At 41.3% G+C, this 24,545-nt stretch overlaps 1 protein-coding gene across 1 annotated transcript; it reads left to right on the forward strand.

The window, feature by feature from the left end:
* Positions 1–435: 435 nt before the first annotated feature.
* On the forward strand, positions 436–20,916 carry tspan9b (tetraspanin 9b). The gene is made up of 8 exons (XM_049567490.1): positions 436–565; positions 15,452–15,514; positions 15,739–15,858; positions 17,526–17,600; positions 17,693–17,788; positions 18,602–18,712; positions 18,828–18,911; positions 19,870–20,916. Exons 1-8 carry the CDS (start codon positions 509–511, stop codon positions 19,948–19,950), a joined length of 687 nt encoding a protein of 228 aa, XP_049423447.1. The 5' UTR covers positions 436–508; the 3' UTR covers positions 19,951–20,916.
* Positions 20,917–24,545: the final 3,629 nt, after the last annotated feature.

Consider the following 24,545-nt stretch of genomic DNA (forward strand, 5'->3'; position numbering starts at 1 on the left):
ATGAAGCGTTTTCCTGTCTGATTTAGCCTTTGTTTTAATCAACAATTAAAACTGTCAGTTTTAATTGTTGTTGGTTTCCTCTTTGTTGCTCTGTTGCCTTCAGACAAACTAAACACTGTTTAAAGTCAAGTTATAAACGACATGGATCAAAGCAGCTCTGTCAAAAACAGACAAGGTGTGTATTCTTATTAGTTTAATGGACACTTCTGAAGCGTGCTGCGGCACATCTGCTGGAATCACAAGAACTGTCCTCTAGTTTGCTTGTGCCTTTGGCCGTAAAAGAGGAGGTAGGGAATAAACAAAGGACGCAGAGAAGGAGAGGAGCAGGTAGAGAAAGAACACAAGGGTACAGGGAAGGAAAGGAAAGGAGGAAGGACTAAAGGGACGCACCCTCAGTGAGAGGAAACTGGTAGAGCAGGCTGGTCTGTGGGAGCTCGAGTCAGTTGAAGGCAGTGAGTCGTGAAGTGAGGAGCTGCTGAGGAGGACGGAGTGAAGACGAATACGAGCCATGGCTGTGAACAGATGCATCAAATACCTTCTCTTCTTCTTCAACCTTCTGTTCTGGGTGAGTCTGAGAAACAGAACTGAAGTCATTTAACATGTTTTTAAAAATGATGTCAAACTTTTGAAGACTTTGACTGACAGGAGTTGTTTTGGACAAGTGTTCACGTTTCATCTCATTTTTATAGATGATGTTTAAATCATATTAATCTTGTTTCAAAGAGTTTCTGAGTCACAGGTTGATTTAGTTTGTCACTGGAGGAGTTTCCTCTCTTCAGTTGTTCAGTCAGTGGGTGTGTTACACTGGGCTTTAAAGCTAATATGTGACCTTGTATTGAAACAGTGGTTTATTAATATTGTTTATTTGCCTCTTTTCAACCATTTTAACTTGTTTGTAAGTTGATCAGGTGTTTAACAGGTGTTTTATATTTGATCTTTCCTCTCTTCTCTCCTCCTCTCTCCTCTCCATCTCACCTCTTTTACACACATTTCTCATTTCTCTCTCTGTACCTGTTTTAGTCGAGCAGGTGTTTCCTCGTTTGATCCTTTTTAACTTTTGTGTTGAGTTTACATGTTTCAGTTGTTAGTGTGTAGCAGCTCTGGTGTGACCACCATTGGCCTCCCAGTGCTTTGTACTTTCTCAGTCAACCCGTCAGTAGCGTAGAACAGGTTGTGTGGGCTCTCCATTATCTCCCTGCCTCTCCCTCCACAAACAAACGTCTGCTCAGTTTCAGGGCGTGGCTCAGCGCTCAGCCTCCCATCATCATGTCTGACATCTGCAGCCTCATGTTACTCCTCAGCCCGTGATTAAATTTTAAATGTTGCACGTAAACGCTGGAAACAAGTTGGACAGAAAGCACAGCCGTTGCTTCACATTTCCTCACATTCTCCGCTGGGAGTTTCCCATTAAAACTTAATGGTCCATGTTGGTTAATCTATAGCTCGACTCAGACATAATGGAATAAGTTGCTACACACAAACCTGACTGTGCTTGTTGTAGGTTTGTTGTAACAGTGCTGTAGAAATGCACATGGTATTATTCTTAAAGGAGGAGGCGGCTCATCAAACCAGATGTGGTGGTTTTTTCAGCAGGTAGCGCGGGAACGACAACCGCTCAAAAGATTATCAATCAAATGACTTTGGAGCCGTAGGAACGTTTATTTTTTATGTCACTATATTGTTTAGGACGGATTTAGACCAGCAGTTTTCACTTACTTCCAGTTTGTGTGCTAAGCTAAGCTAAAGACCTTGGTACGCTTCAAAAGGAGTGCTTGTTGGATCATCTAAAGGCCTCGTCACACCAGAGAGTGGTACTGTGAATTAATCCATGTGTCATGGTGACAGAGACCGCTCACACGGCTGCTTGGTGAAATACTTCGAGCTAACAGCTGAAACACTAGTCAATCAAAGTATCTCTCAGATTGTTTTTCTACACTATATTTTCTATAAAGTTTTTAGCCCCTTTTACACTGCCAGATTTTCCGTGAATGTCTGCTTTGCCGGCAAGCTGCGAGCATTTAGACACACAGAGCCGGATTGGCGAGTTGATCCGAGGTGCCCAATTTTCTTCCTCGTAGGGTAGACATATTGGAGGAACCCTTTTAGTTTAAACAGACCGAGGCGACCTTCTGCAACGGGAGGGGCTGTTGATGACTTGTGGGAGGAGCTGTTGATGACTTGTGGGAGGGGCTGTTGATGACTTGTGGGAGGAGCTGTTGATGACGCTGCACGTGCGAGCCACTGGTGGTGGATAAACAGGAAACAGCTGATAGCAGGAATTAGCGAGCAGCTAGTAGCAAGAGGGAAACACAAACCTGACAGACACTGTAAAGATGAGCAACTGGGGAGACAAGGAATTGCGCGCCCTCCTTGTCCTCGCAAACGAAGAGGCCATTAACCGTCAGATGACGGGGACGGTGAAGAACGGGCCGACTTACGAGAGAATCACCGAAGGACTGACCAGCCGCGGCTTTGACGTCACTGTTTACGTCGCTGAGCTGTTTTGATGACTTGTGATTGGAGGCTTCTGTATAAACAAAAGTAGGTAGGCGGCATTTTGCTGCACTCCCCGATTTTGTTTTTATACTGCCAATGCTGAAAAAAGACTGATTGGGCTTTCCTGCAAATTTGCACAACTCCTGTCTAAAAAGGGCTACTGAAGAGGAAAAATTAAAACCATTGCCAGAGAATGTTGGACAAGGACATTTTTATGAAGTGGCTGTGTTGAAACTTTACATCTATTTACCTTTCAACGACCCTGTGGTTAACATGAGCAGGTTTAGGGACAAATACTACTTGATTATGGTGAGGAAAAAAATCCTGTTTTAAATTAAAATACCTGCTTTAGGCGGTAGAAGCCTGGCAGGAAACTCTGTGACGTCTCAGGAAAAAACAACATTTTTGTGGCACGATCCCAGCAGGATTGGAATATTTGTGCATATTCAAAACCTGCTAATATCCAAGTCTTCATAAAGTTTAAAAGTCAGTTTGTTTCTCTGTCCGAGCAGAAATGTGGACGTTTCTTGTGGACACATTTCTCCACACCAACCTTCAGACTGTTGGTTCGTGTACAACGTGTCCATGACAACGCAGAGCTGAACGTAAAGTAACAAGAAGCCTGTAAAATGTCAATATGGCCTCTGCCCATCAGATATCTAATAATTGTAAACTGAGAAACCAAGTAAGTTTATCAGTGTGTCATTCCTTAACTCTTAATTGACATAGTTAGAACTCCTGATATTCAGTGATGGATCTTGGTTTTGAAGTCCCACCACAAGATCTGCAGTGACTCCATCTGACCACCCGAATGAAGAATATCAGGGTGTATCACTGCTTTGTACAGAACAAGACAAAAAGCTGGTGTCACTGCTGAAGAGTGGCCCATGGACGCTTTTGACGTTCTGCTAAGTCCTCACTTTGCACGTTGTAGTGTTATATAAAATATTCTGTCATCAGCACATGTGGACACATCAGCAGAAGTTAGTGATGGATCTTGGTTTTGAAGTCCCACCACAAGATCTGCAGTGACTCCATCTGACCACCCGAATGAAGAATATCAGGGTGTATCACTGCTTTGTACAGAACAAGACAAAAAGCTGGTGTCACTGCTGAAGAGTGGCCCATGGACGCTTTTGACGTTCTGCTAAGTCCTCACTTTGCACGTTGTAGTGTTATATAAAATATTCTGTCATCAGCACATGTGGACACATCAGCAGAAGTTAGATTGTTTTGTGTTTGCTATGGTTCATTGGTTTCTCAGCCTGTTGCTGCTCTCCTGAGGCTCAGCTCTCTTTACTTAAATTAGGATTAATAACTTAGAAAAATGGAAGTCGTCCTTCTTGGTTTTCTCTAAGAAATCATCTTAAATCCAAAGTCCAGCTTCAGCTCTGTGTTTAAAATAAACCTGCATCACTTCTGCTGCCTGCTGAGGTTATTTCAGTCCTTCTCTCATGTTCCCAGAAACGACGTTAAATCGATGTTAACCTGATTCTACCCACTCAGTGGGACATGGTGGACATGATGTGTTTACCTAATGATGATGGGATGATGGCGAGGGTGCGGCAGGATTCATTTACTGTAAAGTTTTTAACTTTTGGCTCTGCAGCAGCTTTTAGTTGCTAATGATGCTTCGATACACGACTTTAATGATCTCTGGAGTCAAACATCCATTTAGTGGCCCCAGTGTCTCCTGACAGGAGAGAATACTGTGTCAACTTGGATTCTGACTTTGTTTTTCAGTCCAGAAAAGCATCAGTGATCAGTGAAGAGGTTTAAAGTGTCCATAACTTGCTTTCTGTGCTGACCCTTGATCAGTGGCTCTCAGTATTCTGCATGTAAAGAACCCCTGAACTGATACAGATTAGTTAATGGACCCCCACTGGTAAGATTTCACTTCAGGGACCTCCATCTGTTAGATGGGATTAAGACCAGAATTCTTTAGTTGTCAGCCACAGTTGAGGAGATGATCCTACAGGAAGTAAAGCCTGAGACAAGAGTAGTCGTGATGCGGCACTGCTCATGAAATCAAGACAATCGTTCAGTTTGTGATAAAAGCACCACATTTGGTTCAAATAAAGGTTAAGATATTGTATTTAGAAGACATCTGGATATTGAGGCGACCATGGCGGCAAAATCCAAAATGGCCGCCACCTGAAAACCATTTAAACTGTAACTTTTGAACCACATGAACCACAAAAGAAAGCTTGGTGTCTTTTACCCCTCATTTGCATTTTTCCAAGATGGTGGTCACCTAAAAAACAGGTGTTTTTTGTTTGTTTTTGATTCTTTTTTTTACTCTGTGATGCCCTGATATCCAGATGTCTTCTGTATATTTTAAGCTATGTATACCAAATATACCAATATACTAAATTTGGTGCTTTTATCACAAACTGATTGGTCAGATCGCATCACTATAGAGGGACTATTGCTAGTACTTCTGTTCTTCTGTAGTGAATTGAATAGTGAAAATAAAATATTCCCCATTTTTCTGGGGACCATCTGGAACTCCCTCCCCATTCTCATTCCCAGGTTGTCAAATACTGAAGCTTTTTGTACCCCTCGGCGTCTGATAGCGACACAAAGGCTACCCCTTAGCGTCTCTATGTGACGCACAGCTGAACACGTTGTCAGACATGGTTAATGCTGTGGAACAGTTGTGGTTAGGTTCAGGCTACAAAACTTCTTGATTAGCTTTAAAAAAAAAAAAAAAAAAAAAAAAAGATTTTTTGCGGTAAAGTTACGATGTTTGTTACGTAACGTGACATAAACACTTCATGTCAGTGCACTATGACCATACATAAATTATGTTGGGGTTTTTTTTTGGTTTCACATGGCCAACCTGGTCTCATTCCGAAGTTGTCAAATACCGCTGCTTTGTCAGTGGTTTTAGCATCGAACACCTGACACCAAGCCACCTGTCCTGGTGGTATGATAGCCTGCCATCAGTTGGTGACGCAGCCAGACGGAACTTTTGGCAGTGCGGTTGGCCGTACAGCACCTGCCACGGCAGCATGATATGCATGTTGGATGGTGTCAGGTTGAAACACTGCCAATAACAATGTAATATAAGAAGCAGGAAAGTCTGTACAGGGCAGGCAGGTGGGAGGGGTGGTGGATAGGTCAACAAATTCCGGACTTTCACCAGGGAAGCTGGTGTTTCCTTTTTGTAGAGCCAAACCTAACCAAGTGCTTTTGTTGCCTAAACCTGATGTTGGTAGCAACACCTAGGAATGTCAACAGCAGACACAGAAGGATACCTAGTGCGTAATTTGTAGACGTAAAAGGCCACTGACAAAGTGGCAACATCTGACGACTTGGCATGAGAATGCATGGGGCACCTTAATCTCATCCCTAACTCCTCAAATACAAACACGTGGTCAGTGGCCTTCGGCAGCAGATACTGACACATCAAGGCGCTCCTTAGCAACAATATGAGATGCACCGGGTCCTGTAAAAACAGCAGTTTACTTCAAAAAAGGCACACTACATGTTACAAACTTAAATTTACATGCCGCCCCCAAGCATCCAAAATTGATGCTGGAGGGTACCCAGAGTGTCATAGTTTGACATGTAGGGCCACTGATCAAGTGTTTGACAAGTTGGGAGTTAGAATGTGTTGACACGGGACACAAACTGTGGCCTCCTGGGTGAAAGTCCAGTTTCCTTTGACCCTGTACAGACTTTCTTGCTCTTAATACTATGACAGTTTCTCTCAGCATCAAGAATGGCTGTGGATGGGTCCACCTTGGAGACAGAAAATGCTAAAGGGTGTCTTTGGTGTTGACAGCACACGCAGAGGGGTGTGATGAAGCGTCAGTATTTGACGACCTAGGAAAGAGAACGGGCTGAGGTCGTCCCTGCACCCCTGGTTGAGACCCGCTGCCCTACACTAACCCTCTGTTTCTATTGTGAAGTTTGAAGAGGAGCTGTGTTAACGTTAATTCCAGCTTGTTAGAGGCTTGACAGTGAAACAGGAACCTGTTAATATGTGTTTGTTTTGCCAGTGCCTGTTGATTTCTTTGTTCTTATTCAGCTGTTGCTCAGCAGGATCTTTGTCTCTCTCAGTTGTCAGTCTGGTTGAACCATTGAACAGTGTCATATTCTCCATGTATTAAAAAAACCCATCTGTTTGTAAAGGGGACTTTCTACGAACTAAATGCATCAAAGTCCATTAAGACATTTAAAGCAATCCTCTCACACATCTGACACTTACTTTCAGGACATTACAAACTTCTGAACTGTATTTCCGTACAGTGCAACTGAATAATTGGCTCTCACTGGTTCCTCTTGGCATCTTGAGACCTCTCAGTCCATCTGCGGCTCTTTCTGTGGCTTCACAGACGAACTTCTACAAACATGTTGACATCTTTTCAAACAGCAGTGCTTTCACGGCTTGCACGACAGTAGAGATATAAACAATTATGTGCGGCTCTGTCTCTGTACATTAACGCCTTTTAGCAGAGTGCTCATATACTCCATGAATAATAGATGCTGCTTTCAGGGACCATTCTTGCACAGGAAGAGGACGATCCAGACAGAAAGAAAACGTGTTGCAGCTCTGCAGCAAGTCATCACTTTTTACATTAAAAAACATATGATATGCGTATATAATGAGACTTAGTACCACAGCTGACTACTAATATACCAGTACTATACAAAGTACATTAAACTTTTGCTCCATGTTGATGAGCTACAACATAAAAAGGCTCTGACATGATCATCATTCATGAACAATATAAAGGAGCTGTTTTGCACACGTACGTTCAGGACTTTTAGACCATGATATTTCTACTTTTACACACCATCCAGTCGCCAAACAAAAATACTGTTATGTTTCTGAGAGCCACAAGTATGTTACATTGCACATTTCTACAGTGACTTAGTATATGAGCTAACTTTGTCATGTGGAGGTGGAGGATGACATAACACCTAGGGGAGACACCTGTCGCTGTTTTTCCACCAAGGATAGTGCCATTTTTACGGAGACATTACTGTGTTCTCTGCCAGGATAGTTCCCCCAGGATCGGGTATTTTTAGTTTTTACACGAAAATGATCCACTGAAAACTGAATCATTTCTCATTATTGCTCTGAACAAAGTTCTGCATTCAGATGACAACATTTTGAGAACAATCGCCGTGCACATGGATCCACAAAAATGACCAAAAACGCTGTAGTATACATGCCAGGCCAGTAGGTGGCAGTGTGACTTTGTAATGAAACAACACCTGCGTTTCCTTCTACAGAGCAGTGATGTATAGACAAACAAAATGGCAATCGCACAAACGTTTGTCTGGATGGACGACGAGGTGGAGTTGCTACAGTAGATCTACACTTTACTGGAGAAGTGTGGATAAATTCAACAAACAGAGCTCGGGAGTCCGCCATTGTTGTTGTGATGGTCGACTTTCTCGCATGCATCTATGATGCGCATGTGCGAAAAGTCTCCGTTTTCAGACAGACTGTTTAATGCAAATGTACATGACAACGGAGACGCTGCTGTTTCCAAAAAATTGCACTCTGGAACCCGTTTTCAAAATGTTGTGTTTTCAGGCACCCACAACGTTGCTGTCATGTTAATGATCGGCCAAAACTAAAGTTCACTGTTTTCGGTTCCAATCGTTGTCGTAGAAACAGGACCAAAGCCATAACCTGATCTTTTCCAACCATAACCAAGTGTTATTTGTGCCCAAATCTAACACATGGTAACCATAGTATTGTTGAAACTTGTGGAAGAAATATTTACAGGAACCAACATTTTTTCTGGCCATTGGGTTGTAACTTGAGTAAAGGATCTAAGTCTCTATTCTAAATATATTTCTATACTGATTTTGGTTGATAATCGAAGAGAAAGACATTCCCAGAACAGCTGCCATGTTTTTCATCATCATGTATTTCAGTCAGGCTGGTGTCAGTAAAGCAGAGGACTGCCGATCATCAGCAGCTCAGCCTGATAGGGACAGTGTCTGTCTGAACTTACAGCCACAGAGACGTCAGGGGCCCCGGACCCTGTGGGTTGTCTCTGACAGGCTCAGTGGGCTTGTATGTGTTTGTGTGTGTGCGTGTGTGTGTGTGTGTGTGTGTGTGTGTGTGTGTGGTTATGACATAATGATACTCTGATGGATTTACAACGAATCCAGCAGATCAGTGTGTGTATGTTACACAATGACTTGTTACCACTGTGTTCTCTGCTGCAAGTGAGTCACAGCTGACGAACGAGTCGCCCACTCTCTGGTTTAAATGACAACATGAGCGCCCTTTAATTATTATGATTATCACAATATTTGTTACTTAATACTTAAGACTGAGAAATAACTGGTGTGTGGTTGACCATCGTGACCTCAACAACATGAATGAAAGGACGAGAATCCAGATCCAAACGTGACAAACATATTTATATTGTCTGATTTAGACACAAGACAGAACAAACAATAGGCGTAAGTTAAAAGACAGGAAGAAGATACTTTAATCCTGATAAACTATCATTAAAAAGTATTAAAGGGACAATTTGGATCATTTGAAGTGGGGTTGATTGAAGTTCATATCCATCGTCAGAGTACTGACCTATGGCTAAGCCACGCCCCCTCCACTCACCAGGACAAACCATCAACATTCAGTGCCCGGCGCTATGGCAGGTGTCACAGTACACGGCATTTCACAGGAGGCAATTGATGATTTTTGGAGACATAACGATCAGATGTCATTGAGAAGTAACCAAAAGGGCCTAAACTACGCATTGGAGGGATATATTCATCATTTTATTGTTGAGAAGGTCGATGAAAAGCTTAAATTACAAGCCAACATTTACAGGTCACAGTGTACGCTTGTGAACCGCATCTGGTTGCCGTCACCATCAAAGACAACAAGTTAAAGGGCCACTGAAGTTAAGGTTTTTGGCTCAGAATATGAGAAAAGGATAACGGCCTTTTTACCATCTTTACCAAGAGTGTCTCTCCTTTAGTTTGGTGCTACAGTATTTACACTGAATCATTCAGCATAACGTTTGCCAACCTTTGTTATCTCTGCCATTACAGATAAGTTAATGAAGCTAAGCTCCAGAAGTTAACGTTAGCTTAACTAGAGCCCTTTGGACAACAGCTAACAATGATGTACCATCACCAAAGTACAAAACTAGAACAAAATAGGCTAATGAACTCCCAGCAAACAAGGTGACATGATGAACAACGCCGCTAGGAGCTAACGTTAGGCTAACTTTAGCTAACGTTAGCTAGAGATGTTAAAGATAACTTTATATTTCTTTGCAGCAAAGTGACAATATGTTGCCTCAAACACAATGTTGACTTACCTTAGAACAGATGTAGACATCATTGTTAATCTTATTCACGTTGAGTTGATGTTGTGGTCTAACGTTACCACACAACTTTATCCGAAAAAGCTCATAAAACCCAACAAACTGACTTTCTGTAATGCATTTCAATGGACGTCCAGGCAGAGAATGTCCCAGTGTATGGGAATGGCTATACGCACTGTGATTGGCTCATCACGTTTGAGGGCGGGGCTTAGCCATAGGTCAGTTGCACACAGTAGATGTCAGTCAGCACACCAGTTTGGAGAAGCAGACTGGAGTACTGACACAGAAGTGAAACAGGGGGCAGTGGCAAAATGTATTTTAGCTGTCTAAAAAAAATCAATGTCAGTTTCTTGCAGTTTCTTGGAAATGCTCTAAATATAGTGTACAGTTAAACTCATTGATTTTACATTTAGCTGCTGCAGCTGTCCACAACAGGACTTTGTTTAGCTTCTCCAAGTTGGGGACGTGCCGACTTGACACGTACTGTTTGGACAAGAACTTCATACAACCAAATGATCCAAGCAACACCTTCTCACTCTGACCTTGTTAAAACAATAATGGCGACTGGCTGCATATCATGCCGACGTGAAAGGACGGCTTTCTTCGTTGGTGTCTGACACTGGAAGTCACTGACCAAGTGCCAGTATTCAATGACTTCAGAGCGAGACTGGTTGGACCCAAGCTATCCTTTTAACTTCAGTCTTATAAATATTCATCTGAATAACTTTGCCCCCAGTCAGCTTTGTTCTGATCAGTTCTAAGTTTATGATCCTTCCGTCAGCTCTTGGTTCAGAGCCAACGTGCCGCTGCGAGCTCAGAGGGTGTGTTAGTGTGTCAGACCTGTTATGTTGCTCTGCAGGTTTCTCTCTCTCTGTGTGAGTTCATGTTACTGTGACTCAAGTTTTAGTCGCTCTGCAGATGTTTAGGTGATAACAAAGATCCACAGCTCTGTGCAGACGCTTTTCATTCAGTGTTTGTGTGGTTTTTTGGGACCCGCCTGCAACTGTTGGCAACCAGCTTTAAAAGTAAACACCAGCTTTGTATGGGGTGGGTTTTTTTCCCGGTGATTAGCAGGAAATCACTCCTTCACTGTAGAGTCTCACATCCAGTAACTGAAAACCACACAGTCAAAGTCCTGCATTAAACATGTTCCTTCAGTCAAAGTGGGAATGTATCATCAGTACAATGAAATAAAGAGGTTGTCTTTTAAATATGTAGTAAAACCAGAAGGATCCTGAGCAGCTGGAGCAGTTTCGTTAACTTCAAAGGTTTTATTTCATGAGGGCCGACGTCTCGACATCAGACCCAGTGTGAGCAGACTGATGGAGGTTTGTTCCTCAGGCAGTGTTTCCACCAGCAGCTTCGTGTTTGTCATTCAAACAACCTGAGCTGTCGTTCCTACAACACCCGAAACTGTCTGACACTAAAGTGGAAGAGTTTCTGTCTGTGCCCTTTGATTTTCTCTACAACCGTTCATCTGATTCCTCTCACACTTTTAATTATGTTGTCTTACGATATAATGACGAAAACACGTTTTTCTCCTCACTGACTTGGTCAATCCATGTGAAATTTGGCACAGTGGTAGAGGGTCATGGGAGGATGCCAATGAAGCAATATTACATCAATTGGCCAAAGGGGGGCGCTATAGCAACCCATTGAAATGTCAAACTTTGAATGGGCATATCTCATGCCCCGTATGTGGTAGAGACATGAAACTTTGCACAGAGATGCCTCTCCTCATGAGGAACACATTTGCCTCAAGAACCCATAACTTCCGCTTATATAGATTTTCCACCATTTTGAATGTTTTGAAAAACACTTCAAATGGATCTCTTCCTAGGAAGTTTGAGCGATCTGCATGAAACTGGGTGAACATAATCTAGGGAGCAATATCTAAAGTTCCCTCTTGGCAAAAGTTGGAAAACTTCCTAAAACTGAGCTTCTATAAGGCAATGAATATTGCGGAGGGCGTGGCTCATCACATAAAGGTGTAGAACATCTCAAGGGTTTCACCCATCACCACGCAACTTTGTAGGCATATGACCACACATAATCTGAGGGGACCCCTCCATTATTGACCCCATCAAACAAAATGGGGGTGCTAGAGAGCTCATTTTCCCATTTCTTTAAACTTGGTTTTGCGTGTTCACAAGAGGGGAAGTGGTGTCCCAATTCTCCGTCAGGTTAGCTCTTAACCTCTCCAAATTGGGACACTACCTCCCCTCACGTGAACGTCTTGTCTTGGCCCTTCTCCTTGATAAAACCAAGGGGAAGGGCCAAGACAAGGGCTAAAGGGAAGAAATGGAATTGGTCCTAGGTCTGTAAGGGCTTAGGGCTTGAGTCAACGAGTCTGTAAGGGATCCATTTGGGGGAATGTGTCTCAAATTGCATACTTCCATTAGTACACTGCACTTACTGGAAGTGACGATGGCTTCTTTTTGTTCTTCGTCCTTTTTCTAAAATGGCAAATTGCAAACAGACGGAACATTATCGCCAACATTTGACGGCTTCTATTCAACAACAGTTTTGGTGCTTAGTGCAAAAAAGATGTAGAGCTTACATCTGTATAACGGTGCGGTGTTCAGTGCAGCCAGCTCAGGTTTGTGATCAAGTCAAGTTTGTGACGTAGCTATGGCGACTGTTGAGGGTGAGAAGTGTCCGTCAGTCCACACTTTTGGATCATTTTTCCATACTATGCAGTGTGAACACACTTGTGCTCTCAAATGATAAAGTATTTAGTGCGGAGGTATGTGATTTAAGACACACTCTTATACTGTAGCATTGCTCAAGACCAACTCTGTCATGACAGGTGTGTTCAGGTTGTTTGTATGAGCGGTTCTTGAGAAAGCCACAGGCAGTGACACCTCAGGCCAAGAAATCGTCCTGTCTCGACAGGAATGTTTTAAGGAACTCGTTTATTCATCAGTAAAACACCAGAAATGTATCATATTCTGTAATAAAGGAGCCGTCCTGCATGATGAGGACTTTAAGTGCAGTTTGCTGATAATATCTCTGAACAAAGTCACCTTTTGATTTCAGGGCTTTAACTTATAACAGAGTATTTTAAGAATGTGGTGTATCAGCCGTCACTTCAGTAGAAGTGAAAATGTCGCATTCTTGCTTTAATTTCAGTACAATATCTGAGTCTTTCACCTCCCACTGCTGAAGCACTGACATGACACTGGGCTGAGGTTTTGTCTGATTGGTCAGACGATAAATCACCAGACTGACGAGGCTCTGGTTTCACTGGTCAGGTGTATGTTTAGGTGTGACTCACTAAATCCTGGACATGCTGTTGTTTGTTGTTCAGCCTCCTGAATAAGGTCAGGGTGTGGTGGCACTACAAGTGTGTGTGTGTGTGTGTGTGTGTGTGTGTGTGTGTGTGTGTGTGTGTGTGTGTGTGTGTGTGTTTGCTGACATTGTAAGCACAGAGGTCATGTCCTCTTTGTGTTTGTCACGTCTGTTTCCATTCATTCAGAAGTCGAATGAATCATCCATTTAGAGTTCATTTATGGTCTAAAAATATTGTACAGATTCACAGAGAGATGAACGCATGAATGAAGTCAGTGTGAACCACTGATGTCATATTAAACCAACTGCAATGGAGAATAGGTGGCACGGTGGTGCAGTGGGCAGCATTGCCAGGAACCCTCTTGCTGTGGCAAGAGGTTTCCTGGTTCTGAGGTGGAGGAGCTCCCTTCTGTGGAGTTTGCATGTTTCCTCCAGGTGCTCTGACATGTTCTCCCTGTGTCAGCGTGGGTTCTCCAGGTGCCCCCCCTGCTCTGCGCTGCACACAGCTCTGAAGATGAAATATTGATGGCACATAATCACTCACAGTCCTGTGTTTGCGTTGGCTAATTGTGTTGAGTGTTGAATAATACATGTCACTTATCAGTGGAGAGCCCCGCCCACCAAAGAGCTGAAGATCCAGATCGTTGACTCTGAGGATCAGCTGCTGTTCTGTCTCTGCTCCAGTTTGATTTATTGTCAGCTAAAGATGAATCAACCTGAAGGTGCAGACCTCCACCGAGGCCTGATGTCTCATAGCGTTGAAGCTGCAGCATTCAGAACAGCAAACCACGACTGTCTGTGTAGAGATATAGTGGAGTAATGGCGTCCCCACTGGCGAGCACTACCACTACCATCCCACTGGATGGTCATTGTTAGCACTGCACTTCTAGCTGCCACCGTACTGGATCAGCCACCTCTGCGTTTGCTTGTGACGTCCGATGTGAAAGCTGTGTGCATGTTCAAATTCAAAGGTTCTGTATGTGGAATTCAGAACATTCCTGGAGTCATGGGAAACCTGACAAAGTCCTGCAGCTCAGGAGGCAGAGTGGGTCATCCAGCAGTCAGAAAATTGGCGGGTCAATTCCTGCTCCCTGGTTCCCACTGGTTAGCTCATGACTGCCCTCATATGGAGATTAACCCTAATATTGGGACAGTGTCGTTTCCAAAGTGTAGCACTCACCCACCAGTTCTCCCCTGGTTAACACCGTTAGCTCTGTCAGCGCTGTTGCCATTTTTTAGCATTGTTTATGGAGCTAGCACCGTTAGCTGCTAGCCGCCAGCTCAGCCACCTCCATGTTGAGAACCGTGTGCAAACAGTTCATGCACCTTGAATTCAGCAAAGAGTTCCTTCAACAAAATCAAATTTGTGTATCCACCCCTCGATTCAAATCTGGATTCACCAGTCCAGATGAAACCGCATTTCAAGAACATCTAGCTTCAGTTTTGTGACGTGTTTCCAAGTGAAACAGGATAGATGGGCGGGATATAACGTTGGGACAGTTTCATTTGATGATTGAAAAGTGGGTGTGTCATAACAGTTACGCTCCGAGGGTGTACAACGACAGGATAGCACGATCCGAGAGGGATCTGAAGTCCATCGTGTGCTTCATGTAACGTTGCAAAATCAGAAGCCATCACAGGCACCACTTTCCCTAAAGTGAATAAATTATTTAACCACATTATTTTGTCACATGCTGTTGCTAGCTAGCTCACTTAACTTTAGCAACGTGCAGCTCTGTCGTGGACCGAGCAGTCAAAACACAAAGAACAAAGGTTTAAGTTAAAAAAGGTGGCTGTATTTCCCCCCAAAAATAGATTTTACAAGGTACATAACTGAAGGCAACAGAATTAAAGTTGCAGGACCTTTAAAGAGGTCGACAGAATGAACTAGACATTAACTGACAGACACCAAGAATGAGACATATCAGAGCAGACTAAACACACAGTGGAAACTAAACAGACTCAAAGAGACTCTGGTCTGATCCATTCAGAATGAGCCCACGACCCACCTTTGGACCACGAGTTGGGTTGCAGTCCAAAGGTGGGAAGAGCGGAGGCTGTTAGAGCGGCACTTTGTAGTCCATGATTTCAGAATCACAGCTCCAGAACACGTCTCTTTTTGTCCTGACGGTGGCGCTAGAGATAAGGCGCTCATCCTCAAGGAATCACAAGTCTACTCAGTAAATTTCAGTCCAGTCTGCCTGTCAGGTTTTGAGATGTGCTGTGTGTAGATCTGACTGTGAGGTTTGAGTTGCTGCAGGTTTTCTCCACTAGGTGGCGCCAGAATCTCAACACAAAAAACACCTGTTGCACATTTTGTATTTACATGAGATGTCTCTGTTCTCCTGCAGATCAGTGGGTGCATCATCCTGGGCGTCTCCATCTACCTGAAAGTGCACAAGGATGGAAACGAGGTGAGACACCACATCAACATTAACGCAGATGAATCTTTATTGTTCCTTCTTTCACACCTGAGTCAAAGTTTTCACCTCCTCAAGTCTCAAGTTATTTATTTTCATATGAGCAGCAATTACAGAGGTGTTGGCAGTAAAACTCTTAGAGCCGGTCACAAGTGTTCTTATTAATCTATCTCTCTGTGGTCAGCGGTGTGACGTACTGACTCACTGTCTCCCACCAGATCACAAATGAGTCTCTTCCGGGCGTCGACCTGATGATCGCCATCGGGGTCATCATCATGGTGCTGGGCTTCCTGGGCTGCTGTGGAGCCATCAGAGAGAACCGCTGCATGCTGCTGCTGGTGGGACTCAGCACGTTGTTCTCACCACATGCCAAACTTTACTGTTACAGTTACTGTGACTTGTTAATTACTTTTTAATGCTGAAGTATTCTAGGATTTTATTTTTACTTTGATGAATTTTGTTTGACACACTGTTCAGTGACTTTTAAATGAATTTTTATGACTTGCTATATCAGTGAAATTTCACACATACTATTGATTTTTAGTGAAATTTTATGAATTTTATTCCGTGACTTTTTTATGATTTTTTAAAGAAATTTTAAGGGCATTTGATATTATGAGTTATTTTAGGACAGACTTTACTATGATTATTTTATGACTTTTCAATAAAATCTTTAGAAAAATACAATACTGTGAATTTTAGATTACATTTTATGACATACTTTGCTATGATTTTTAGATAAACTTTTAGGATAGTGCACCCAAAAATGAAAAGTTTTAGAGTCCTCACATCACTTGCAGAGATCCAAGGGGAGAGGAGGTAGCAACACAACTCCACCTAATGGAGGCTGACGGCGCCCCAGATTCAAACGTCCAAAAACACATCATTGAAACCACAAAATATCTCCATACTGCTCGTCCGTAGTGATCCAAGTGTCCTGAAGCCCCGACATAAAAAGTTGTTTGGAAAAACCTCATTTGAACTCTGTTTTTAGCCTCATTGTAGCCTGTAGCTCTGACTGTTAACTTTTTATGTCGGGGCTTCAGGACACTTGGATCACTACAGATGAGCAGTATGGAGATATTTTGTGGTTTCAATGATGTGTTTTTGGACGTTTGAATCTGGGGCGCCGTCAGCCTCCATTAGGTGGAGTTGTGTTGCTACCTCCTCTCCCCTTGGATCTCTGCAAGTGATGTGAGGACTCTAAAACTTCACCTGAGCCTCCCTCAGCATATGGGTGAGTAGATAATGGCTGAATTTTCAGTTTTGGGTGCAATATCCCTTTAAGGGCATTGGTATATTGAAATATAAAGGACATACTTTACTTTGACTTTTTTTTTTACATTAAATTCTTAGGACAAACTATACTATATATTTTTTTACATTATTTTTTTAGGTAACACTATACAATGGCTTTTTACTACAAAGTTTTGCGTGAAAGTTTTAGGACAAACTACACTATGACTTTTTAAATGAGAAGTTCGGGACATAATATATGATGATGTACTATACTGTGAGTGTTTTAATTAAATTTTCAGAACATACTATAACTTTTTGATCAAATCTTTATGACATACTCTATTATGGTGTTTTTTTGATGATTTGTTTTTAGCTCGTGCTATAGAATGACTTTTAAACAAAAAACTAGTAAATACTACAGTAGTACCATGACTTTCAGGTTACTGATAACTTTGCTGTGACTTTTAAATAAGCTAAAGGGCATTCTGTACTATGAAATAAACTGCACTATGACTTTGAGATGAAATTTGTAGGACAGACACACTTGGACTTCTTTTTACTGAAACTGTCATGACATACTTTACGATGACATCTCAATGACATTTATAGAGCAGACCATACTGTGACTTTAAATGTTTGTGACATTTGCAGCTGTTGATGTTTGAAACCTCAGCTCAGTCATATATTCAGAGATCATTTTCATAAACATAATTATCATCTCAACATGATTATATGCTGCTTTTCTTTTTCGCCTCTGTTCCCTCAGTTCTTCATCAGCCTCCTCATCATCTTCATTCTCCTGCTGGCGGCGGGCATTGTGGCAGCCGTGAATGAAAAAAAGGTACAACAGGAAGTGACAGCGTCCTTGAGTCACATGCAGTCTTGTAAGTTTGTCAGTAGTGTCAGACTTGATGTTTATTTGTTTGTGTGCAGGTGAAGGACTGGATGAAGGAGCGTCTGGAAAAGTTCCTCCCACTGTCAAGCCAACCGCAGAGCGTGAGGGAAGACCTGGAGGCACTGCAGGCGGAGGTAACACACACACACACACACACACACACACACACACCTTGCATACCATGTCGTCACACTTAAAGTCAATTTATTCTTTATAAAGAAATTAAAGAACACACACACACATGGTGCCAGAGAGGAAAAACTTTATTAAATTTCTATGAAAGATAAAATTATTGATAACCAGCTGGTGGAAAATATACAAATGAGGAATGATTTGTTATTTGAGGGTAAAAATCAGCAATTAGTGACAATTATTTATCAAAATTACAATTACAGTACATAAACCCTAACCCTCATAAACAATCAGCGTGCATGACAAGTGATTCTGATTTGTTTCCACAGATTAGTTTACATTTATGACACACATATTTGAAAAACTTGATACCTGCTTTGTGGATGGAGACCCACTAGGGGGCGCACATGCGTCACCATCCTATACTATGATATCTTTGATCACATTTTTTGACATACTTATTTCATGTTTGACATACGTTGCCATGGATTTTTAAAAATATTTTTTATATACTATACCATGACATTTTTCGTGACATGTTTTGACATACGATACTAATACTACTAATCAACTCAAGTTACTAATATTAACTTGAGGTGCTTTTTGGCATTTGTGCTGTAAAACAAATGTAAGATTGATGATCCAGATGGTTGCAGGTTAATATTTATTTTGGCTCTGAAATGAATTAAAGCTCCAGTGTGTCAGTATTTTGGGTCCAGCCTGCTCTTTATAACCTGCAGACTGTTGAAAGGAAGTTTAGAGGTTATTAATGAGCTGACAGTTGACCCTCATGTGTTGTTGTATTTTCCTTCCAGCTGCAGTGTTGTGGTCTTGTAAATGGACCGTCGGACTGGGACAAGGTTCCCGACTCCTGCCTCTGCAACACCACCGTAGCAGCCTGCACCCCCGGCACCCACTACAGCACGGTGAGAGCAGAGCACAATATGTTCAGTTACAGTACTCAGGGAAAATATCAGTAGTTGGTCAAAACAGACAGCCGTGTGATGAAGAGCATGATGATGTCCTGGTTTCCTCCTGCAGCCCTGCTCCACCCAAGTCATCAAGCTGATGGAGAAACACATGGAGGTGGTGCTGGGTATTGCCTTTGCCATCGCCATCCTGCTGGTGAGCACACACACAGAAACACACACTTAAATTTCTCACCAGAAACTGCTGCTAGACATACAGATAGTTAAGATTCATCCTACAGAGCGTCAATGAATGACGATGTGATATATGATAAAACCATGTTTATATTAAACAGCCTTTGACATGAACAAACAGAACTACAATCTGTTTTATAAAAGATTAAAAATACACAAAACTACTTGACTGTTTCCATTTTATACTTGTAATCCACTACATCTCAGACAGACACATTGTACTTTTTAGTGCACTACAAGGATTTGATAACTTTAGTTATTTTGCAAATTCAGATTATGAATACAAAATATACATTAAGTCATGATATATTAATATAGATTGAGCGACCTAGCAGTCTATAAAATATTTAAAATGAACTCCACTTTAACCAGCTGCAACATTAAAGTTATAAACAAATGAATACATCATTAACTATAATCCAGTAATATATTATTCTGAAACAGGTCGTTCAGCATAATAAGTAATATTGGTACTTTAAGTATATTGTGTTGCTAATACTTTTCTACTTTTCTACTTTAACTTGTAAGTACCTCTACCACCACTGGTAGTAATAGAAGCAGGTGCCTCATTTGTGGATAATCAAACCTAATTAGGAAAACAAGTGGGCCCAGGATCAAACCATGGGGTACACCACATTAATATTAAATCTTCCTGAACAGAACTTCCCAAGAGAAGCAAAATCAGAAAGAAACCTGCCGAGCTACGTTGCTAGACTCTTAAAAGGAGATCATTGCAAAGTCTTAGCAATTAATTATATTTCCAATTGAGGTGTTTCAACTAAAAGCAAAATATAATAAATGTTTGACCAGATTCGATGATTTACAGGACAAAATAAAACTATATTTTATATATTTTTTAAGTATCATGTCTGTGTTTAGGGTTTGGTTATCTGAAGTGTTTCCTCTCTTTCCCTCGACAGATTTTCGGCATGGTCTTTGCCATGATCCTCTACTGTCAGATCGGCAGGAAGGAGGGCGTCACCCCTGCCACCACCGCCTGAACACGCACTTGTGATCACACCCTCTTGCTGCCTGGCAACGGCCAATCAGCAGTGCCCACATGACCCATGTAACCTCAGTACTACTGTAACCTATGCTTTTACTGTGGAGGAACACACTGATATTTTGGTTGAAATTAAATGTCATTAATACAGATAATACACGGCCTGATGTCTGAGTAATGACAAAAAACTATATACATATTTTAGGTAAACATGAGAATTTCTGCATGTGAAAAATTAACAAATTAGTGTATTTTTAATTAACTAAATGAATGAAATTGTTTTCAACAAGTGGATTTCCCACTTGTGTACCTTAACTCATTGTATGGACGTGTGTTTATGCTGTGGACAGTTCACACTGTGGCCTCAAGGAACAAAATTTAGGAAAATGACTGTGTTGTCTGGGGCTTAATATGTATGGGCCTCCATTACTGTAAAAAAAAAAAGTTATGCGAAAGGTGCCTAAACGTATAATGAAGTACTAAATCATAGTTGTCTTGGTATTTCTATTTTTATCTTTTCTTAGATGCAGAAATGGGCTTACACTGTTTTTTCTTTGTCCAAACGCTGTCTGTCATGTCTGTCGCCATTTTTGGAAAATATTATAAGGTAATCCTCAGGAAGTTAAAGTTGTGGTGTGTGCGTGTTCGTTCTAACATAACTCCGTAAACCTTTCAGAAATACAAGATACAGTAATAGAATGACATATACATGAGAATTTAATGTTACACCACATTGTTATATTACTTATCAACTTTTGATTGTTTCATTAAAGCGTACAGGTGATCTAATCTTTTGGAGCAAAATTTCTTTGTCTTTGCACTCTGAATGTTGTTTCTGTTGCATTTTTTATGTACACTGGTTGAAAACTGTAAGGATCATTTTTTTGTCACCGAACTAGTTTGGGGACATCAAGTGTCACATGATCAAGGAAGGGAAATAAAAACTGAGAGAAACAAAATCAAACTTGTCATGAGTATCTCGTCATCATTGTCTTTATTTATATTCTGAGGGACTGTATTATGACTATAGTTTATTCAACATACTCAACTACTTATTTCACGTACTGCACGATGACATTTTTTTATAATTTCTATTATGCATACATATGCATATGCATTTTTTTCATGATTTCGGACTACATGCTATACTATGATGTTTTTTGATGATTTTGAACCACATGCTATACTATGACATTTTTTCATGATTTTGGACGACATGCTATACTGTGATGTTTTTCATGATTTCGGACGATATGCTATACTATGACGTTTTTTCATGATTTCGGACGACATGCTATACTATGACATTTTTTCATGATTTCGGACGACATTTTATACTGTGATGTTTTTTCATGATTTCGGACGACATGCTATACTATGACATTTTTTCATGATTTCGGACGACATGCTATACTATGACATTTTTTCATGATTTCGGACGACATTTTATACTGTGATGTTTTTTCATGATTTCGGACGACATGCTATACTATGACATTTTTTCATGATTTCGGACGACATGCTATACTGTGACGTTTTTTCATGATTTCGGACGACATGCTATACTGTGACGTTTTTTGATGATTTTGAACCACATGCTATACTATGACATTTTTCATGATTTCGGACTACATGCTATACTATGATGTTTTTTGATGATTTTGAACCACATGCTATACTATGACATTTTTTCATGATTTTGGACGACATGCTATACTGTGATGTTTTTCATGATTTCGGACGATATGCTATACTATGACGTTTTTTCATGATTTCGGACGACATTTTATACTATGATGTTTTTTGATGATTTCGGACGACATGCTATACTATGACATTTTTTCATGATTTCGGACGACATGCTATACTGTGATGTTTTTCATGATTTCGGACGACATGCTATACTATGACGTTTTTCATGATTTCGGATGACATGCTATACTATGACATTTTTTCATGATTTCGGACGACATACTATACTATGACATTTTTTCATGATTTCGGACGACATGCTATACTGTGATGTTTTTCATGATTTCGGACGACATGCTATACTATGACGTTTTTCATGATTTCGGATGACATGCTATACTATGACATTTTTTCATGATTTCGGACGACATGCTATACTGTGATGTTTTTCATGATTTCGGACGACATGCTATACTATGACATTTTTTCATGATTTTGGACGACATGCTATACTATGACATTTTTTCATGATTTTGGACGACATGCTATACTATGACGTTTTTTCACGATTTTGGACAACACGCTATACTGTGACACTTTTCCTGCTCTGGTTGACATTCCTGCAGTCAGCATGTTAACAACAGGCTTCTCCTGTGTCATTGTGTTGTGATCAAACATCACATTTCAGATTGTACTGTTGTTGTGACCATTCTGCAGCACAGCTATGAAGTTATGACGCTGTTTAATCAGCTAATCTGTCAGGTGGATGGATTACCTTGGAAAAGGAGAGCTGCTCACTTACACATATTTTAACTAATTTATGATCAAACTTTGAGAGATATAAATCTGTTGAGTGCATGAAAAAATTCCGAGATCTTTAACTTAAACCTGTGAAAAATGGGAGCAAAAACAAGTGTTGTGTTTAAAGATTAGTTGAGGGTATCTTCTATATAGTTTCTGCTCTTTTGTTGTTTCTCTGCACAGAAGTGTGTTTCTATCCGTCTGTCTAATCCAGAATGACTCCACATCACAGGTTGCTGTTACAAAATTGCACCACTTTATTCATTTAAGGCTTTTTAGTTTTTACTTTACATTTGGCTTCACCCCCCCTCCCCCCCCTCCCCTACCTCCCGCTGCTGCTGTGGGTTTCTGTACTGGAAGAAACCAGTTCGCACCAACGTTCATACCAGTTTTAAACCCCAACGACTGCCGAACCCTGATGATTCAGCAAAGTGGAAATTTAACCTGACACGTGCGCTGGCTGAACTGGTTCCTTTTACATTTCACTGGTCATCATGCCATACAGAGAAAAAAGAAGCAGATTTATTTCAGTAATGTAAAATAATTTCTTCTTTAAATGAATCGTTTCAGTTTGCATTTTGGCTGCGGCTGCAGTCGTCATTTCGGTGCAACTTCTATTCAGTGTAGGAGCCGTTTTTACAGAAGATCATAAATCAGTTTAATCAGTACAGACACAGGTCCAAGATGTGTTTAGCCTAGCTTAGCACAAAGACTGGAAGCAGAGGGAAACTGCTAGCCTAGCTCTATACAAAGTGAACAAATATGCCTCAGTTTATCATGGACGTTCACAGGATACTTCCAATTTTTTAGAGTGGGGCAGTATGAGGTACTTATCTGTAGCCAGTGTATTAGTAGATAAGTACATGTCAGTCGGCACGCCCCAGTTTGGAGAAGCAGCAGGAGTACAACCAAAGCTAAGTAATGTATGGCTATGTCGGGGTCAGCAATAAAACACATTTCAACTCCCTAAAAACGTCCCAAATAAAACAATCAAAATTAGTTTTAATATACTCTATACTTAGAGTATTTTCACTGCTTAACCTTACCATCAGACAGCAACTTTCGATGGGGAACTGAAGCTGTTATATCGCCCTGTTCAAAGCCAGACTCCTTTGAGAAAAACAGTGATTCAACATCACTGCATGTGAGCTGCTGGTCCACTGCTGCCTCAAACAGTTAGTTTGTGTTATTGGGGTTTAAAAGGGTCAATTTGGACTCACCAAGGTCACACAATAACACAAACTAACTACCTGATCGAGGCAGCAGTGGAGCAGCAGCTCCTGTGTTCTGCAAGCTAAAATTACAGTTTTAGGGAATGGAGTTTGGCGGCTTTGGAGAGAACACACATGGAAATAAAAAGCAACGGCTTCCCAATTGAAACGGGCTGTCTGACAGAAGGTAAAGTGGTGAAAATAATCTCAATATAGCATACACTTAATCTGTGATAGATTTTTTTAGGTGGCTAAAATATATTTTGCTGTGGCCCCCATCCACAGCAGCTCACTGCTTAGATTCTGTGTCAGTACTCCAGCCTGCTTCTCCAAACTGTTAATGAGCATCTACTGCATGTAATACACTGACTATGGATAAGTATCTCATAAAACCCCACTTCAAAAAATCCTAACCATCCCTTTAAAACCTCTGTATGCTTCAAACGAAAGCATCTGATGCCAAGTTTTTAACTTCTTACTCAATGCCAAGTGTCCAGAAAGAACGAAAGAAAACTTTTGCCTGTAGAAAACAGATCATTCATTCAACTTCTTCTGAAGCATGCTGAGGCCTTTAGATCTGCCAAACGTCTAAGACAAAACTACATAATCACTACAAGAGTTAAGCCAAAGCAGTCAACCGTTACAGCCCAAGAAGTCGCACGAAATGACGAATGCCACCACAGTCTGTGTTACTGTGGAAGCCAGAAAGATCTGTCTGCAGCTGCGGCAGGTGTTGATCTGACTGGCGAGCACATCATCCAGGTGCTGCATCGGCCACTGAGCTGATGGCAATATTTATACTACATGTTTTAATCACACCAGGAACGCCTCACCACAGCCGCAAACAGACCTTTCACCTGGAAGCTTCTGCTTAGCATGCAAACTGTCG

The sequence above is a fragment of the Epinephelus fuscoguttatus genome, linkage group LG22, assembly GCF_011397635.1.
Source record: "Epinephelus fuscoguttatus linkage group LG22, E.fuscoguttatus.final_Chr_v1".
NCBI classification, from domain to species: domain Eukaryota; kingdom Metazoa; phylum Chordata; class Actinopteri; order Perciformes; family Serranidae; genus Epinephelus; species Epinephelus fuscoguttatus.

Bases quoted from the DNA above. Each gene is read 5' to 3' on its own strand.
- tspan9b (XM_049567490.1), top strand. From the start codon at position 509: ATGGCTGTGAACAGATGCATCAAATACCTTCTCTTCTTCTTCAACCTT. The intron at 15,859-17,525 runs GTGGGACTCAGC...CTGTTCCCTCAG, and splicing joins ACCGCTGCATGCTGCTGCTG to TTCTTCATCAGCCTCCTCAT. The intron at 18,713-18,827 runs GTGAGAGCAGAG...TTCCTCCTGCAG, and splicing joins CCGGCACCCACTACAGCACG to CCCTGCTCCACCCAAGTCAT.